General features: G+C 45.2%; 1 protein-coding gene across 5 annotated transcripts in view; it reads left to right on the top strand.

Annotated features, from left to right (window-relative positions):
* Rffl (ring finger and FYVE like domain containing E3 ubiquitin protein ligase) overlaps positions 1-18,672 on the top strand; it is a 65,187-nt gene that overhangs the window by 33,021 nt on the left and 13,494 nt on the right. For 2 of the 5 annotated variants that reach the window (XM_057773478.1, XM_057773476.1), the window contains exon 2: positions 16,743-16,930. In XM_057773478.1, the coding sequence (XP_057629461.1) occupies positions 16,751-16,930 (180 nt within the window). In that variant the 5' untranslated portion in view covers positions 16,743-16,750. Of the gene's footprint in view, positions 1-16,386; positions 16,431-16,742; positions 16,931-18,672 lie in introns of those variants that run through there. The other 3 variants (XM_057773479.1, XM_057773480.1, XM_057773477.1) reach the window with 3 other exon arrangements.

Here is an 18,672-nt window from a genome sequence, read left to right as displayed (position 1 = left end):
CTGCTTTATTGCCTTGATTAGGGGACCAGATTGGCTATGGGATACCCACCTGCAGTGAGTCACCTTGGAATATTTGTGGATTATTAAAACTGCTTGAGTTATTTCAAAACTGATCCATTCTGCTGCCTCAAGCTATAATTAGGTGCAGGTAAAGGTCTTCTTTTAAATTACCTTTTGACTATAAGAAACACATTTTTATTGTCCTAAGTCACCGAGATTGTTGGCTACTCAGGCAGGCACCTCTCAGAGCAAGCTTCATTAACACTTTCAGAGCTGACGTTTTCTTTGTTTCAAGAACCAGCCAAGGTCACTGAGCCTAGTCAGGTGCTGGGAGTAAACTTGGTTCAGTACATTGAACTGAGCATGCTCAGGGGTGCCTAGGCTTCCAGGTAAAGGCTTTAGTTACATTGCAGTCTCTGTGTCCTTCCGCTTTGTAACTCAAGGGGCAAATCGGTAAGAAGAAAATAAAACTTTCTTAAAAATGGGGGCTGGGCTGATGGCCTTGCAAGTTAAGTTAATGAGGACTCTACTTCCTAAATCAGGACTGGGGTCTTCATGTTATCAAGGGATATTGAATAGGGGCCATTTTATAATTTGTTGTGGAATAGAGGCGAAGTAATGTCCGAGGGCCAAATTAAACCCAGGTGTGTTTGGTAGGGGAGCCTGGTGAAATTACAATGGTGATTTTTGTTGTGGTGCTGGCAGACTACAGCTAGACACCTCCATTTTCTTCTGCTTCTTGGATGGATGCTGGGTTCATTACATCCAGCAGGAGCAGAAAATGCTGTAGAAAGTCAGCATAATTTTCAGATGAGACCAAACATCACAGCAGGCTAAAAGCCTGGGAGGAAGAAGGTGGTGCTTGGTGTGAGTTCCTCCTCCATCTGTCACTGACTTGTGCGAGGTGCAGTGTGGTGCTGCTGCTGGTGTTGGTGCAGCTCTAGGTCAGGCTGGAGGTGAGGACGTTCGTTCTACCCCGAGTCCGGCAAGGAAGCACCACATTGTGAGTTGGCTGGACTGCGACAGAGGAAGACAAATGGAAACTTACTGCAGTGGGGTAGAAAAGGGAAGGAATGTCACAATCTGGCCTGCAAGGAAGGGCAGGCCCCTTGTAAGTGGCTCCAGGAAGTTCTTCAAGTGGTTCCACACTCACTTAGAAGCAATAGGCAAGGCCACAGATCATCCTGCCTTTTGCTAGGAACTAGACTGAACTGGAGTAAAGGTTTTGTCCAGTCTGAAGGAGATAAAGCAAAGAAAAAGGGTCTTTGTCTTCTAAAAACCTTGAAAAGTCAGTTATGCTGGCTTGCACCTTGTGAAGTGGGAGGGTTGCTTGAGTCCATGAGTTTGAGACCAGCCTGGGTGACATAGATTCCAGTGGGGAAACAAAAAGTTTTAAAGGCAATTTGTTTAGACCAGCAAGATGGCTCAGATCCCTGGAACGTATCTTGAGAAGCCTGTCACCCCAGCCCCAGCATTCCTACCGTGTGACGGGAGGACGGCACCAGAGGCTCGGCTGGCGTCTGTGGCACCTGTGCAGCAAAGCTACAGCAATAACAAGAGAGGCTGCTGTCCAAATTAAGTGGAGGGCCAGCACGCAGCCTTAGTGGGTAGAGGTGCTTGCTGCCAAGCCTGGTGACCTGAATTTGGTCCCCAGAATCCACGTGGTAGGAGAGAACTGATACCTGGAATTTAACCTCTGATTGCACATGCCCATCCCAAATGTAATAAAAATTCATTATAATGTAATCAGAGTTTAAAAAAATCTATTATAGCCACTCTTCCCTGCATGCACATTATATATTAAGCTCTCAGGTAAATCCTTGATGTGCATGTTTTAACCCTTTCAGTGATTCTTTTAATGTAGCAGGTTTCTGTTTGGAGGAAATTAATTTTAAAGCAGTTGAGTCAAAGCAGGGTTTAGGGTGCTGTCTATTACACCTGGCCACATTTTGTGCTGGCTTCTTTGGAAGAAAAGTAAATTGCGTCATTTGATGCTAATCAGAACCAGCACATTGTTTTTTCCTGGGGCACCAGGAGCTCTCTCCACTGGCCCCTGGCTTCTTTATTTTAATCCTGGCTCACCTGTAATCTGCCAGCATAATAGTGTTTTGTGAACACAGCTTCTTGAGGCAGAAAGTCCTCACAAGTTTGTCTGGTGAGTCCTGTCTCCTGCACAGGAGGACTAGAGGGAGCTGAGTCTCTTCAGTCCTCATGAGCTGTGTCATCAGTTTTGGCAGAAGACGGATCCTGCAGTAATTAAACCGCGGGTCCGATGATTCTGTTCAGCCTCGTTAGAAGACTTCACTCCTAACTGCTTCCTTTTCTGATTGACTCCCCCTTTGGGGCAGAGTGCCTGGGCTGAAATGAACGTGTGGGTTTTCGCTGCAGTGTTCAATCTGTCATCTCTCCTGAACGCCACACTAAGAAGCAACCATTTAATTGGTCCGACCCCGGGGGTGATATTTTGGCACCACTCCATCGGTAGGAATTACTTTTCCTTGAACTTCGGAGCAGATGCTGAGATCCCTCTGCAGATATTTGTCATAGACTAGTTGAAACCAGGGAGTTCCTGAGAACATTTATAACTTGTGATTATTATGTATGTTTTTCGGTTGTTTACAATGGTTCCCACTTCAGGAAGAGCGCCCGGTTGCTGCTAGTGGGAAGTGTCTCCCTGCTATCTTCACTGTCAGTGTCTGTTTAACCCTCTGTGTTCCAGGACGCTCTAGTGTCCTATTGCTCCTTCTTTACTGTTGCTTCTCTGTGGGCTGTGTTGGGTTGGGACAGGCGAAGCGCTGCCCAGACCTGGGTATATTGACTAGAGGTGTGCGCCTCTTATTTCTAGGGCTTTTCTGCTGTTATTTTACTTCTGTGCATTTTGTTTTTGTGTTTCTTTGCATTATTTGCAGTTCCCATTACAGCCCTATAGCAAGGAGCTTAGATGCCTCTGAGCCTTTTCATGCAGGGAAGGAATGGGAGTGAGGGCCCTGTCTTCCTCCAGCTCCCCCTTTCTAGTTTCCTGCTGTGGGACATGCTCCAGCACTAATATCATTCTGTTACTTTTAGGGCAGTCCGCTGCTGCTTTTCTTTTCTTAGTGACCTGAGCTTAGTGGTCACTTACCTTGGAAGAGTGTTAGTGGCTCCAGTTGTCCCCAAGAGGCACTGCTGCTACTACCTGGACGTAGGTCCCTTAATTTGCTGCTCATTTCAGAATCATGGTTGCAGAACATAAAATTCTGACTTTTTTTTTTTTTAAATAAATAAAGGTTCTGTTATTAGTGAGAGTGAATGATTCGATGGTATGTACCACACACCAGTCTCACTGAGGACAAAGCTGTGAGAAGACCCGCTGTGACTTCATGTCTTACCTTCCATTTCATACCTAAAGGAGAAAAATCCTTTGGGCAAGATTATGCAAATGATTGGCGAGTGGGTTTAACACCATGCTGCTGGGCCACTCGCCCTCTGGGATGTAATCATCTCCAGATGCTGCCCCTCCCCTGCCCCTCTTGGGTCTCCAGTGGGCTTGGCAGGGAGTGGTACTGACAGATTCTCTGATGAGTGAATTAGAGCTATAGGGAGCTTTGTGAGATGTCAGGAGAGCACAGACAGGGTCTCTGAGAGGGAGGGATAGTGTTTCATGCTGAGGACACTAGAGGATGATGCTTACACCAAAATAAATCTGGCAAAGAGAAATAGGGCAGCTCAGGCTAAGAAGAGGAGAGTGAGGCCCTGAGTGCCAGGAGTTACTTCCATTGCTACTCAGTAGAACTGATGGAAGTCCTCATTAGTAGGTAGGCGCAGAGCATTAATCGCAGTTTTGAGGCAAATCAAACCGTTCCTTGGGCCGAGAGTGTAGCTCGGCAGTAGAGCACTTGCTGAGAGTGTGAGGTTCCGGCCCTGGTACTGCACACCAGCAGCCCGCAGCCTCGTCAGCTGGGACAAAGGGGCGTGGGAAGAGCAACGAGGAACTCAGAGGCATCTTGGGTGTTAAAGGCTTTATCTTTTTTTTTTTTTTTTAAGATTTATTTATTTATTATGTATACAACATTCCTTCCAAGTATGCTTGCCAGAAGAGGGCACCAGATCTCACTATAGATGGCTGTGAGCCACCATATGGTTGCTGGGAACCGAACTCAGGACCTCTGGAAGAGCAGTCAGTGAGTGCTCTTAACCTCTGAGCCATCTCTCCAGCCCCAAGGCTTTATCTTTAGAAGTCTGCCAAACTAAAGAGTAGGAAGGGCAAATGACTTCCTAGATGTGTAAGTTAAAATTCTGCATCCTCAGGAATGGTTTTCTGTTCTTTGACATACTCGAATGTTGAAAAGTAGGCTTTGTAGGTAGGCGTTTTTTTTGGTATCTTTAGAAGGAATGAGAAGTTACAATGAAATACTTCTTTCCTGCAGCCACTGCAGGTGCTTCCCACTATCTTCTCTCACAGTAAAAGCCTTGAGTGGTGACAGTCCAGGCAGCACCTCTTTCTGGAGGATGCTAAGTTAGTCAAATCACTTGGTCTCTCACCCAGTCAGTGTGTGACCTACTCTCCTCATTCTTTTTAACTTGGGTTTATGTAAGATTAATTTATCAATGAGACATTAGCTGCAGGCACAACTCAGCTCACATTAGAAGTTTTGGAATGTTCTTACTTTGTTGTTTTTTGTTGTTTTATTTTGTTTCAAGGCAACCTTGGTTGTCCTGGAACTCACTCTGTTGATCAGGCTGACCTTGAACTCAGATCTGTCTGACTCTTTCCCAGGTGCTTGGATTGAAGGCTTGTGCCACTCACTACCTCCTGGCTTTACTTTGTTCTTTAATGTATGTATGTGTGTATGTATGTATGTATGTGAGTGTATGTATGTATGTATGTATGTATGTGTATGTATGTATATATGTATGTATTTAATATATATGTATGTATATATTTAAAGTATGTATGTGTGTATGTATGTACGTATTTCCCCCTGAATCACCCAGGGTCTTTGAGTCTGAATGATTCTACCAGTTTTCCCTTTGGCCCTCAAAGCAGCATCCAGGCGATAGCTCACTGCCAAGGCTCCAGTCCTTTGTAATGAAGTATCTAGCGTGGGAGTGGAAAGGAACTGCTAAGCTTAACTGTCCTAACAACATCGGCATGTGTATGCATAGAGGTGCTGGAAGCTAGTGTGGAGAGAGGCAGACATTTAGTCCTTACCAACACCTTGCCCGATACTGTGAATGCCTAGCGCTGCCCTCTGCTGTCATGTGTTTGGGGGTAAGGGTGTGTGGGAAGGTGTGTGAGAGAAAGAGAGAAGGGTCTCATGTAACTCAGGTCTTGAACTCTGCTTGTCCTCCTGCCTACCTTACACCCTGCAAATGCTGGGATTGTAGGCTTGGGCTACCACAGCTGACTGCCCTCTGCTCCTCATGGAAAGTGGGGAACAGTACGAGTAAGATTTCTCCATGCAGATCGCCACCTCTCTGGTCAGCCTGTGAGTATAGAAATATTTATTCCTTGTAGTCTGGAGCCCAGAGACCACATTCAAGCGCACTCACTCACTATGACAGTCAGGATTTAAGGACAGTTTGATTGATGCCAAAATCAATTTTAAATATAGCATATTTGGGAGCAACCCTCTTTCCCCTAAAAAACTGTTTTGTCTTCTCTAATTTTAATCCCTCAGATAAAATTCTCAGCTAGTGAATCTGTTATCCATTACCCACACCCAAAAGACTGCCTTGGAGGGTGGTATGTCTCTCAGGGATTTAAAGGGATGGGAAATGAGTCCCCACCTTGTGAAATCTTTCTTGTTTATGTCTGGCCCATGCGTCACTTCAGCAGGGTTTTTATTGAGCATTGGGTTCTAAAGTTCCACCATATTCTTGTTTCCTCTGTGACTTAGGGGTTCTGAGTTCTTTATTGTGAAATAAATATCTCAGAAATGATCTCAGAATCAGAGAGAACATGCTCCATTGCTGCACACCGGCACGTGAGGCCAGCTGGTAGTATGGTTCAGTCTGCAGGTTTCTTGCTTACGACTGCAACAGTCACTTAGTTGCTGTTCCTTGTGTCACCAGAATCTTAGATCTTCCTACATCAGGGTTCGATGCCCCCAGCAGGTTTGCAGGAGAGTTCCAGTTGCAGCCCTGAGATTTTAACAGCTTCAGGGAGTTCAGGTTTCTTGCCTGACCAACTTATTTTTAAAAGCAAGCCACTGTCTCCCAAGTTGAGAGATGATTTTAAATTTCAGGTGAGTTCTTAAGAAATGGGGATTCTTTATCATGTGGGCAATGTTATCAACCGGCTGTGTGCCAGCACTGCCCCACACAGGACATCGGGTGACTGGGAAGAAAAGTGGAGCCACTGAAATGCGTGGGTCATTGCCGTTTTAGAGTTGTATCCCAGCTTAATAATGTCTGTAATGTGCTGCCCATCGAATGTTTCACCGTTGAATAGGTATTTCATGATGTCACTTTTCATCCCTACAGTTACCTACCTCTGGGAAGTGTAGAGACTTAAAAATTAAGTAGAGGCTCAGGAGACAGCTCAGTTGGCATAGTGCTTACTTGAGATCTCAAGGACCGGCACTTAGATCCTCAGCATTCATGTAAAGGCCAAGTGCAGTTGTGTGCATCTGTAATCCCAGCACTGGAGAAGCGGACACAGGTGGAGCTCTAGAGCTCACTTGCCGGCCATCAGATTGATGAGCTCCAGGTCAGTGAGAGAACTTGTCTAAAAAGTAAGGTGGAGAGTAATCAAGGATGGCACACGATGTTGACCTCTTGCCTTTATACACATTGGTACCCATGTGCGTATACATCCACCGTATAATAAGTTCAGACAACACACACAAGCTTAAGTTTGTTCCCACAGGATTTTTCTTTCTCAGTCACGTTGTCCCTGTAAATACTGAGAATGAGCTTTTTGGTCCTAAGGAGAATTGAGAACTTGCCATGTCAGCTTTGCTGATAAAATTAGTAGAATTTGACCACAGTTTATTCATCCTACAATTTGGGTGTCTAGAGTCACATTATGAAAGCTGTGAAGGAAAGCAGGGCACATGGGGCAGTGTGTTTAAATGGGGAGGATTCCAGAGACAGGGTCAGACTTGAGACCTGGGGGAACTGTCCAGGCAGAAGACAGTGGAAACCGGAAGGAGGGAGAGGGCAGGAAGGGATGAGAAGCAGACTGCTGCCAGGGGAGGGAGGTGCTAATGAGAATCTTCACTTCTCTGTGTGCTGGAGTGTGCCTGGCCTGAAAACCAGCGCGGTGCTCTGGAGGCTCGGGGAGGGCCCCTGTGTCCAGGAATGCTGTGAGGTTGAGAAGATGCTTCGGTGACTTAGGAGAGCTTATGTGGAGCACCGGGTGAGGACTTGGGAGAAGCTTGACGAGTACATAGAGGTTAAGGAACTGTACCCAAACATCGAGAGGCAGAGAAAATGAGCTTTACATGGGGTAGGAGTCAAAATGGTTTCTTTCTGGTTATTACAAATTGTATGTATTTTACTAGGTGCTTAAAATATCCCGTTAAGGTGATATGGTGGCACATGCTTTTAATCCTAGCACTCGCGAGGCAGAGACAAGCCAATCTCTATGAGTTAAGTTATATCAAAACCAAACAAATCCCGAGTAAAACTGGCACATGTGGCACGTGGCCTTAATCCCAACGTTTAGCCGGGTAGAGACAGGAAGATTGCTACAAGTTCAAGGCTAGCTAATTAATTCTACAAGTCATATCTGTGTAATCTCTTAGGAAACTTGGAGGTTGAGGAGATGGTTCAGTGGTTAAGAGCTCTTGCTGCTCTTAAAGGAAACCATGGTTCCATTCCTAGCACCTATGTCTGGCTGCTCTTAACTGCCTGTAATTCCTGTTCTAAGGAATCTGATGCCTTCTTCTGGCCTCTGTAGGCATTGCACTCGTGTACACATACAAACAAATAGGCAAATACACTAACATAAGTAAGAAATTTAAAAAGAAACAATATTAGCAGAAGTTTCTGTGCCTCCTTCCACCTATCCTTCCCAATCACAGCCACTATTCTTGATTTTTTTTTTCCTGATTGATTGGTTATGTCTTTCTGTGTTGCCTAGACAGGCCTTAAATTCATAGGCTCAAGTGAATTAACTGCCTCAGTCTCCCAAGTAGGTGGAGCTTTGGGATATGCCATCATGCCAGGATGCACTATCCTAATTTCCACACTAGAATGACTTGGCTCCTTTTAAATGTGATCATTTAGTTATATACATTTTTCCCTGTTTCTTTTAGTCAGCATTAGGTCTACATAAGATTTGTCTGTATTGCTGTATCTATATCTCAGAGTTGCCTAAAAATAGTTTATTTCTCCATTTTGCTCTTGGCATGCATTTGGGCTGTGTCTAGCTTGGGGCCCCAATAGTGCCTCCAAGGATATTCTTGTATGCTTTCTTTTGATGAATACATTTCTTTTTTTTTTGTTTTGTTTTGTTTTGTTTTATCATTTATTGCATAGGAGAAAAATTTTAAACAAATATGTAAGTCAAAGTATCTACATTTCTAGAATTACCAATTTCCAAAGTACAAGATGTAAATAAAGTAATTTTAATGATGAATACATTTCTTTTGGTGAGTATATTATACCTGGAAACAGAATTGCAAAGTCACGGAATTAAATGTGTGTTTTTGTGTATATCACACACACATCTCTCACATGTACATATACATTGTCTCTCCCCTGTCATTACTGATGCACACTTGGTACCATGTGGGTTTTCTTTCTCCCGGCAATGTTAGAATCCTACCTAGTTGCTCTCCAGCCATACCTAGACTTGTTAGAATCTCTTCCGTTTTAGCTGTGCCTCTGGGTACTTGGCCTGTAATTTGTATTTGTCTTGTAATAAGGAAAAGTTTGTAAAACCCAGGGGATCTTGGAGCATGCTTGTACATAAACAAAAAAAAGTTCTAATAGAGTCAGCACCCAGAGTGGGGTAACTGCAGGGTAGACTGACTTCTGTATAGAGCCTTGGCTTTGCTACCCACTTTCTCTGTCTTTCAGCAACTTATTTCTCTTGGTTTTCTTACCTGAAAAGTGACCAGTTCACACTCCTTGTTAGAATTGCATGAGCTAGGGATGCTGGGTGAAGCTTGTAGCTCGGGGTCTGACAGAAAAAGCAGCATTTGTTTAGTCTGTGACTGTTCTGTCCCTCTCACATACATAATTACTTATCAGTTACTTCAGAGAACCTTGACTAAGCCATATTGATAGGCCTTCCACAGCATTTCCCCCCAGAGCCTTTGCAATTGTACTTTTGCTTTTTAAGGATAATATACAAGATGAAGCTCAGCCCATTCTGTATTAACGATCCATAACACCAGATGCTTTGCTTTATGCACTTAGAGCATGGATGCCGTCAACCATTCCAGGAATACATTAGTGGCCATAGGTGTGCCACCCTGGATAAATGAGATGATTCAGCCGTTTGATAATTTGTTGTGTCACAAGGCACTTCTGAGGCTTGAGGGCACTTCAGCCGGGTGTTTTTAAGGGATCTGTAAGGTTGTATTCAGTGGGTTCACTGTGAATGTGTTAGTTCTGGATGCAGCCCTTTGCTTCTGTGGAGCTCTTGTTGCAGAGCCACTCTGCTACACAGAGGGTTAATTAATCAGGACAGATCGCATGCAAATTTGGGGGCATTACTGCTTTAGTAATGAGGTGGCTAGTGAGGTGGTTTTTGAATCTCATTGTAAATCTGTCCTACTGTCCCTACTCCTTTTGAAGCCAAGCCCACAACAGCCAGTGATCCACTTTAAATTATTTGCCTTGGGCAGCTGTACAAAGTGGAGGAATGTTTTTAAATTATTTAGGAATCTAGATTTTTTTTTTTTTTTTTTGAGAAACTGTATTATCTTCTCTCTTGCCTCTAGGACTGTACCAAACCCACCTGGAATAGGCAATTTATTTTACCTTATCATTAACACCACAATTTTCCTGTTCAGCATCAGAAGTACCAGCGTATTCCATGAAGTTGCAAAAGCTACAGGCTCATTTGCCACACCTGCCTGTCCTGAAGGGTTCTTTGGGGGACAGTACAGTTTCTTGTTCACGCTCCACCTTTCTGTCCTTCATACATGGTGGAATGGCTTCAGTCAAGCACAGCAAAAGTGCAGTTGGTGAGGATTAAACCCCAGAATTCATCTTCTCAGAATGGGTGAGGGAACTGAGGAGTTTTTGCCTTGTCTTCTTTTTAAGATCTAGGAAGGGGTTTGCAGGACAGAGACTAGCTTCCCAAAGTGTCCTCTTTACCCCGTCTCATAGCTGGTTTCCCGGTTTGTCATTTAGCAACGTCATCCGATGCCTGTGTGTCTGTTTAGGGCTGAGAGACCAGAAGAGCCATCCCGAGAGAAGAGCGTTTTGTTTGCGCAGTGGCGTTGTCAGCATGATAACCTCTTGCCCTGGGGACTGGGAACATAGTTGTTAGAGCTTGGCAGCTTGATAGGAGAGTACTTTTAACTGACCACAGTAGCAGACGTTTCTTTTCTGATATTTAAATATCTTGGTGAACAAGCGCCTGGTCCACTGACTGCTTGGACCTGGTCCACTGACTGCCAGGCTTAAGGGGTCTGACACCGTTGTTCTTGTCACGTGCTGCCTCCGTTCCATAGTTCACCTTCCCTGAGTTTACATAGCCAGATGAGCACCGGCTGGTGGGGCCATGACGTGACAAGAGTCAGGTCTTCTCAGAGCAGCCAAGGCTTGAGTAGGCTGTTCTTCCAAGATGCTCAGAAGAATGAGGCAGTGCTGAGCAGTGGGCCTGGTCTTGTATCCCAGTGGCTGTGGGTAGCCATGGTGTCCTCCTGGGCCCTAAGCTCTTCTGGATGAGGGCCTTGCTTCTGCAGTCCCAGTGCGTCAGCATAGTGACTGCTTCCTGAGTGCTCACTAAACTGGGGGAGTACTGTAGCAGGCTTTCTTTTGGGCCTCCAACCAGCTCCCAAACAAAGACATGGAGACTATTAATTATGAATGCTTGGCTTTATTTTATGTTTGTCCCACTAGCTCTTATAACTTAATTTACCTGTTTCTCTTCATCTAGATTTTGCCTTGGAACTTTTCTTTCATTCTTTATGTCCTACTTTGCCTGCTCCTTCTGTGCCTGGCTTGCTCTTTGCTGGCTAGCCTCTACGTCTCCTTTTTCCCCTTGTTCTTTCCTCTTTCATTCTCTCAAGCCTAGATTCTTCCTCCTTATTCTCTCTGCCTGCCAGCCCTGCCCATCTCTCTCCTGCCTAGCTATTCGCCATCCAGCTTTTTTTTAAATCAGTCAGGTACCTTAGGCAGGCAAGGTAAAACAGCAACACATCTTTACATAATTAAACAAATGTAACACATCTTTGCCTAGTTAAAGTAATATTCTGCAGCATAAACAGATGTAATGCATCTTTACATAGCTAAAGTAATATTCTACTGGAATCCAGCACACATCCTTTGTTTACCTACTAGATGTACCTTAAATCTAGGTCTGCTTACATGACAGCCCGTACCTGTTTGTTTGTTTTTTTCCCAGAATCCTCTTTGTCATGATGAGGATGAGCCTAAGCATGCTAAATACTCTACCTTGATGAATCCCTAGAAAACATTTTAATAACCAACTCTGTCCGGCGCTTTTTATTTTATTCCTTCACTTTTCTGTTGTTAACGCTACTGGCCTCTCTTGTTTCCATCTGCCTTCATCTCCATTCCATGGTGGTGAAAGAGATGAGTTTCCCCTGCCCAGGAGTGAGTTGTCCTCCTAGCCCTTGTTCCCCCAACGGATGGCTTCCCTTCCTCTGCAGTCTGTGTGTCGTACTTACCCTAGTGATCCTAGGTCCTCTTCAGCTGCTGCCTTCTCTTTCTCTTCCAGTCAGTGTTGAGTTTTTATTCTCTTCCTGTGGTCACCAGTCAGCTGCTTTCCTCCTAAACTGCTCAGGCAGAATACACTCACACTTTGTTAAAACAAAGGCCCTTGGTCTTTTTTTTTCTTCCCCGAGACAGGGTTTCTTTGTAGTTTTGGAACTCACTCTATAGGCCAGGTTGGCCTCGAACTCAAAGAGGTCCGCTTGCCTCTGCCTCTGCTGGGATTAAAGGCGTGCACCACCGCCACCTGGCTGGCCTTGGAAATTTTGAAGTCCCTCGCTGTGTTCCATTTCCTGTCTTATTGGACAGCACTGTTCATTTCTTTGAAGCAACACTCTTCCGGTTCTCCCGCCTGTGGCACCCTCTGCCCTTCTCTGGTTGGCCTTCCTCTGCGTGCGCTCCTGAGAGCTGTCTTGGGAGCCTTGGAGCGTTCCGTGGGTCTCCTGTCCCGCTCTGGCTCAGTGTAGACCCAGTGTCAGGTGCTCTTAAGTCCTTACGTCAGCCTGGACGTGCGCACCTGGACACGCATGTCACACAGCGGTGAAACTCAATCTTTCTCATCTTAACTCACACCTACACTCGCTCTCTCCTGAGGATGTCATCTTAGTGAGTAAGCCCCTTTAGTTATCCTTAGATTTGCCTTGCACCCTCTTCCTACCCCTTTTCAGTTAATTGGCACATCTTGCTAATTCTGTCAGAGATTTGCCAGCCCCTTTTCTCGTTTCCATGGACTCTACTTCTGAAGCAGTGTGTTTTCCTAACCTACCCCTTGCTGGTCTGTTCCACAGAGTGCTTACTACCACAAGTGCACCCAAATAAATAAGATAGGCACATTAGAGTCCTGGAATACAAGGTTTCCCATGGTTCCTGGTTGACTATGTCCCTTTACCTCATCTACCCCTACCCTTAGCCCATAGAATCATTTTGTAGTTTCTCTCTCCTATGATACATATTCTTTATATTTTTCCTAAAAAATGCCTCTGTTCCTGGCTTTCTGGTAAATTCTCCCAGCTGTCATATCTAGGTACAGTCCCTCATTAGTGAACTCCTGCTGCGCCTCTGCCGTCTTTGTATTAGCCCTACTCCCCAACCCCCACTACACTCTGTACAAACCTCCATAGAGTTCTAGCAACTCTGGTAGACCATTAACTCCCTGAGGATGGTTACTGAGCACTGGGAAAGAACAAAGGGATTGGCATTAGTAAAGGTGTGTGTGTGTGTGTGTGTGTGTGTGTGTGTGTGTGTGAATGAGGAGATTTTTGTTGCTGTTCTTTTATTTTTTGATGAGTTTAACTAGGTAGCTCTGGCTAACCTGATACTATGTAGATCAGGCTGGCTTTGGACTCATAGAGATCTGCTTCTCTCTGCCTCCTGAGTGCTAAGATTCAAAGGCGTGCACTACATGTCTGGCTGAGGAGAGTTTTTTTTTTTTTTTTTTTTTTTTTGGTTTTTCGAAACAGGGTTTCTCTGTGGCTTTGGAACCTGTACTGGAACTAGCTCTGTAGACCAGGCTGGTCTCGAACTCACAGAGATCCGCCTGCCTCTGCCTCCCGAGTGCTGGGATTAAAGGCGTGCGCCACCACCACTGCCCGGCTTCTGAGGAGCGCTTTTAACAGAAGTTACTGAATCATCCATGGCCTTGCCCCCTGCAGACAGGCCCAGAGAGCCACATGGTAACTGGTGAAACCTCTGCTTTCCCCGAGGAAATTGTAGTTAAAGGCATTTTTATAGTGCAGGTAGAAGCCACTAATATTTGTTGAGTGTTGTATTTTCCTGTAGTGTGTCAGAGGACAAATATGAAGTATAGAAAGGGTGTGACCTGTTAGAGGTGGACAGCATAACCCTCAGGCAGCAGAGCAGGACGGAATGTTTGCCCTGTCTTGTACACACTCAGACATAGCAACATGTGATTTAAAGAATTGTGGAACTCCCTTTTAGAGAAATGCTACTCATGACCTGTCGACAAAGAACTCCTGGGCTTTCACGCTGGGTGTGGTGGTTACATTTGTTTAGTGGATACCGGAAGATTAGGAGTTTCAGGACATCTTAGCTTTGTAGTTTAAGGACAGCCTAGGCTGCTTGAGACCTTACCTTTAAACAAATAAAACCCACAAAACTCATTTATTGTAACTTACAATGCATCTGTGACATGTTCTTTATCACTATGCCATGGCAGTAAGGCATAATTTGATCTCTCTTCCTTGGTAACTTAGAGGTTCAGGTAATCGATAGAGACAGGAACAAATGGTTTTGATGTGTGCTTACCCAAGACGTCTTGATTATTCAGCAGCCCTTACTAAGCTACCTGTGTGACAACTTGAGTACTGTCACATCCCGTATTCTCGTGGAGTCAGGGAGTCAGGTGTTAGTCCAGCATACTTACAGAAGAAAATGACCTATGTCATGAGTGTGTCAGAGGCCATGTTAGAAAGTTTAAAAAGCTTGAAAGAAGTCAAGTGTTGTAAGGAGGGCCGCTTGTTTGTTTCCTGACCACCCAGCAGCTCAGACCTGAAATAATCACACAGAAACTATATTATTTAAAACACTGCTTGGCCCATTAGCTCTAGCTTCTTATTGGCTAACACTTATATTTTAATTTAACCCATTTCTAGTAATCTGTGTATCGCCACACGGCTGTGGCTTACCGGGCAAAGTTCCAGTGTCTGTCTCCAGAGGGCTCCATGGCTCCTCCTGACTCTGCCTTCTCCCAGCAGCTTAGTTTCCCCACCTCCCTAAGTTCTGCCCTGCTATAGGTCCAAAGCAGTTCCATTATTCATTAATGGTAATCACAGCACACAGAAGGGACTCCCACATCAGTCAAGCCTAAAATTGTACTCATGGAGCTTGGAGCATTCCCTTCCCTGCTTGCACCCTGTTCTGTTCTTCCATATAATGACCAGCGTTGGACTGATTTGCCTCTTAATTCCTTCAGCTTGCTGTCTTTGAACTATGAAAATGCCGTTGTTAAAAAGAGACAATGCAGGAAGTATCGTGTGTGTGTGTGTGTGTGTGTGTGTATTATTAAATAATAACACTAGATGATTCATCTGTCATCTCTGAGCCAAGAGCTCAGGCTCAGAATGTCCACAGCTGACTTCTTACTCTGCTGTCGGCTGCACTCATGTCTCCCAGCAGTGCTTGGTGTTAGTAGATCTCACTGTCATCAGGTCATTTTGATGTTTGAGAGGCTGGATCCTTTCTGTTTTCTGTGAACTTAAAAAAAAAAAAATCTCTTTTGTCCTCAATACCTAAATTTGGTATGTGTGATGGGAATAAATGTAATATTCCTTATTAAAGAATCCACCATTGTTGGACACTTACTGCTTGCCGAACGCTGCTAGGATCCAGTATAGGCAATAGGCAATAGTCCCTGCCTTAGATGAGCTAGAGTATAGGCAATAGGAAATAGTCCCTGCCTTAGACGAGCTAGAGTATAGGCAATAAGCAATAGTCCCTGCCTTAGATGAGCTAGAGTATAGGCAATAGGCAGTAGTCCCTGCCTTAGATGAGCTAGAGTATAGGCAATAGGCAATAGTCCCTGCCTTAGATGAGCTAGAGTATAGGCAATAGGAAATAGTCCCTGCCTTAGACGAGCTAGAATATAGGCAATAGGCAATAGTCCCTGCCTTAGATGAGCTAGAGTATAGGCAATAGGCAATAGTCCCTGCCTTAGATGAGCTAGAGTATAGGCAATAGGCAATAGTCCCTGCCTTAGATGAGCTAGAGTATAGGCAATAGGCAATAGTCCCTGCCTTAGACGAGCTAGAGTATAGGCAATAGGCAATAGTCCCTGCCTTAGACGAGCTAGAGTTTGAGAGAAGAAAATAAACGGTCAGTGTCGGAAACTGTTAGAAGAGAAACTGTCCACAGGGCAGCTCCTGCTGCTCTTCCAGAGGACCTGAGTTGTCCGAGCACCCACACGGGGCTGCTTACCGCCTCCTGGAGCTCCAGCTCCAAGGTTTCTGATAACCCTCTTCCGGCCTCTGCAGTTGTGGCTCTCACAGAGACACATACACACAAATAAGAACAGTGCACCCTAGAGGTTTAGATGAGCAGGAGTGTGGAGTAAGAGTCTTTGTATAGGTTGGTGGGAAGGGAAAGTCAGGATGGCATGGTATAAGAAGACCTTGGATTTAGAGTCAGAAGACCTGGATTCTTACAGTCTCTAATGTTAGCTGTACACTTCTTTGAGCTTGTTTGGTTGATATGCTATTTTTTGAGAGAGGACCTTTCTGTATTGTCTAGGCTCACATTACCCCTCCTTGTCTGTCTCAACTAGGTAGGTAGCTGGAGCTGCAGATATATGTCACTGCATCTGGCTTGCCCATTTATTGTGCACACACTCTGGTCAGTGTGTGTGACAGAGAGTTCTGTCTGAGCCTCAGGGCAAGGTGATGCCCTTGAACAAAGTAGGTGTTAAACTAGTTGTAATTGTAAGGTAAGGTGAATTTTAGGGCTGGAGAGATGGCTCTGAGATTAAGAGCACAGAAGTCCTGAGTTCAATTCCCAGCACATTAATGACGGATTGCTTTTTACAGATGACTCATAACCATCCATGATGAACTCTGGTGCCCTCTCCTGGTGTTCAGGTATAAATGTACATAATAGATAAATCTTTTTTTTTTTTTAAAAAAAAAATGAATTTTAATGAAGTGAGATTTCAGATTAAAGAAGTCCTAACTTCTTTACCTTACAAAGCCTTTATACCAGCCTGGCAGCCCACTTTGCTCGGGTGGTACACTAACTGTGGTGGTAGAAGAGGTGCCAAGCCTCCATGGCCCCTGAAGTTGTGACCTCATACTCAGCAGGTGTGGAGATGTGTCCTGCCTTACCTGTGCCTGCAGGGATAAAACTTCAGTAATGGTGTATCTTCACTCTTACCTCTTCCTCTCCTGTACCAGACTTTACCATGTGGGCATCCTGCTGCAACTGGTTCTGCTTGGATGGACAGCCTGAAGAGGCCCCACCACCACAGGGAGCCAGGGCCCAAGCCTATTCCAACCCTGGATACAGCTCCTTCCCCTCCCCCACGGGCTCGGAACCAAGCTGCAAATCCTGTGGGGTCCACTTCGCAAGCACAACCCGAAAGGTAAGGGTCATTGCGCTGTGACCCCAGCACCTCAGGCCAGCCACCTGGCTTCCCCCTGTGTGATGCTGGGGTCCCAGGCCTGTCGTACTCATAGAATGAGCGTAATTGTACAAGTGAAGGCAAAGCATCTCAGCATAGACTTGGAGCACCCGCTCCCACACAGCCAGCAGCTTCAGTGCTCACGAGCTATACCACTGCCCCAGCTGTGAAGTGCCCTGTTCTAGTGCCGGGAATGAAATCAGGCTAAGTGGGCCCAGCACCGTGTTGGAAATATGGCAGGTGTTGGCTCTGTTAGCTATTGCATACAAGGCCTGACTGCAGATTAACCTTGTTCTCATTATCAGAAGCCTGTAAGAGCTTCCTGAGAGACAAGGAAACCGTAGCAGAGGAACCGGAGCCCACTCACTGGCATAGACACCATGTGCAATGGGCTGCACTGGGCTATGGCTGTTCCTTTGCTGTGCCCTCAGACAGTACATGTCCTGCAGAACGAGAGGTTGGTAGCCTGCAATGGCTTAGGAGGGTTCGAGGATGAGATGGCGACAGTGGGAAACCAGGGGAAGTAACTCTTCTGTGCTTTCTACTGTATGAGAGGAACTGTTGAAGGTTTAAGCCAGGAGGGTGAAATACACCTGGTGTGGTGAGTTCAAGGTCACCTGAGCTATGCAATGAAACCCTGTTTCAAGCAACAACAAAAATTTTGACTTTTTGGCCTGGAGAGATGACTCAGCGGTTAAGAGCACTGGCTGCTCTTCAGAGGACCTGGGTTCAATTTCCAGCATCCATATGACAGCTCACAACTGTTCAGTTCCAGGGAATCTGACACTTTGACACCAGTGCACATAAGATAAAGCTAATTTTTTTTTTTTTAATTTAGACCTTTAATTTTACTAAGACTTTTGACTTTTGTTTTGGGATTTTGTTGTTTTTGAGAAAGGGTCTTAGTCTGCTGGCCTCTACCTCGCCGTGTTAATCTAACTGGTCTCAAACTCAGGGTAATCCTGCCTCAACCTCCCAAGTGCTGAGATTACAGGTATGCCACTATTCCTTACTTAGATTTTTTTTTTTTTCCCCTTTGTTTCGTTTTTGTTTTCGATACAAGGTTTCCCTATGTAGCTCTGGCTGTCCTGGAACTCCCTTTGTAGCCTAGAGCTCACAGAGATCCACCTCCCTAGTACTGGGATTAAAAACGTGTGCCACCAGCACCCACCTAGTTTAGATTTTTGTTTATTTCATTTAATCCCCACAGTAACTATTTCAGTTTTAGAAACCACCAAATCCTGTTTTACATCTGACAGAGTCTTAGAGTTTAAAATTTAAAAAGAAAGTGGGGTGGTGGTGGTGCACAAAGAGGCAGGTGGATCCCTGAGTTCAAGGCCAGCCTGGTCTACAGAGCAAGTTGTAAGGTTACACAGAGAAATCCTGTCGGGGGGGGGGGGGATTGATTCTTGGTAAGCAGCAAGAGACGTCAACATAGTTAAACAGTACCTCACTAACACATGGTTAAGTACTAGAATCAGGAATCAAACTCAGATCTCAGACTATACACAGAGCATCAAGTTCAAGATGACAGGTAACAGGCCTAGGTTCTTGGGAGCATGGGGATGACTAAAACTGCCCTCCTCCCCCATTGAAAATAAGTGCAGAAATCTAGCTGGTGTCAGGCATTGTCTGGTCAGACAGACAGGGATGAAGAGCTTGCAGTGGGACAGACAGGTCTAGGCAGAGTACAGCATATAGTC

The sequence above is a fragment of the Chionomys nivalis genome, chromosome 7 (genome assembly GCF_950005125.1).
Source record: "Chionomys nivalis chromosome 7, mChiNiv1.1, whole genome shotgun sequence".
NCBI classification, from domain to species: Eukaryota; Metazoa; Chordata; class Mammalia; order Rodentia; family Cricetidae; genus Chionomys; species Chionomys nivalis.
Note: the sequence above shows the minus strand (reverse complement) of the source record. Positions and strands in the feature narration are given on the sequence as shown.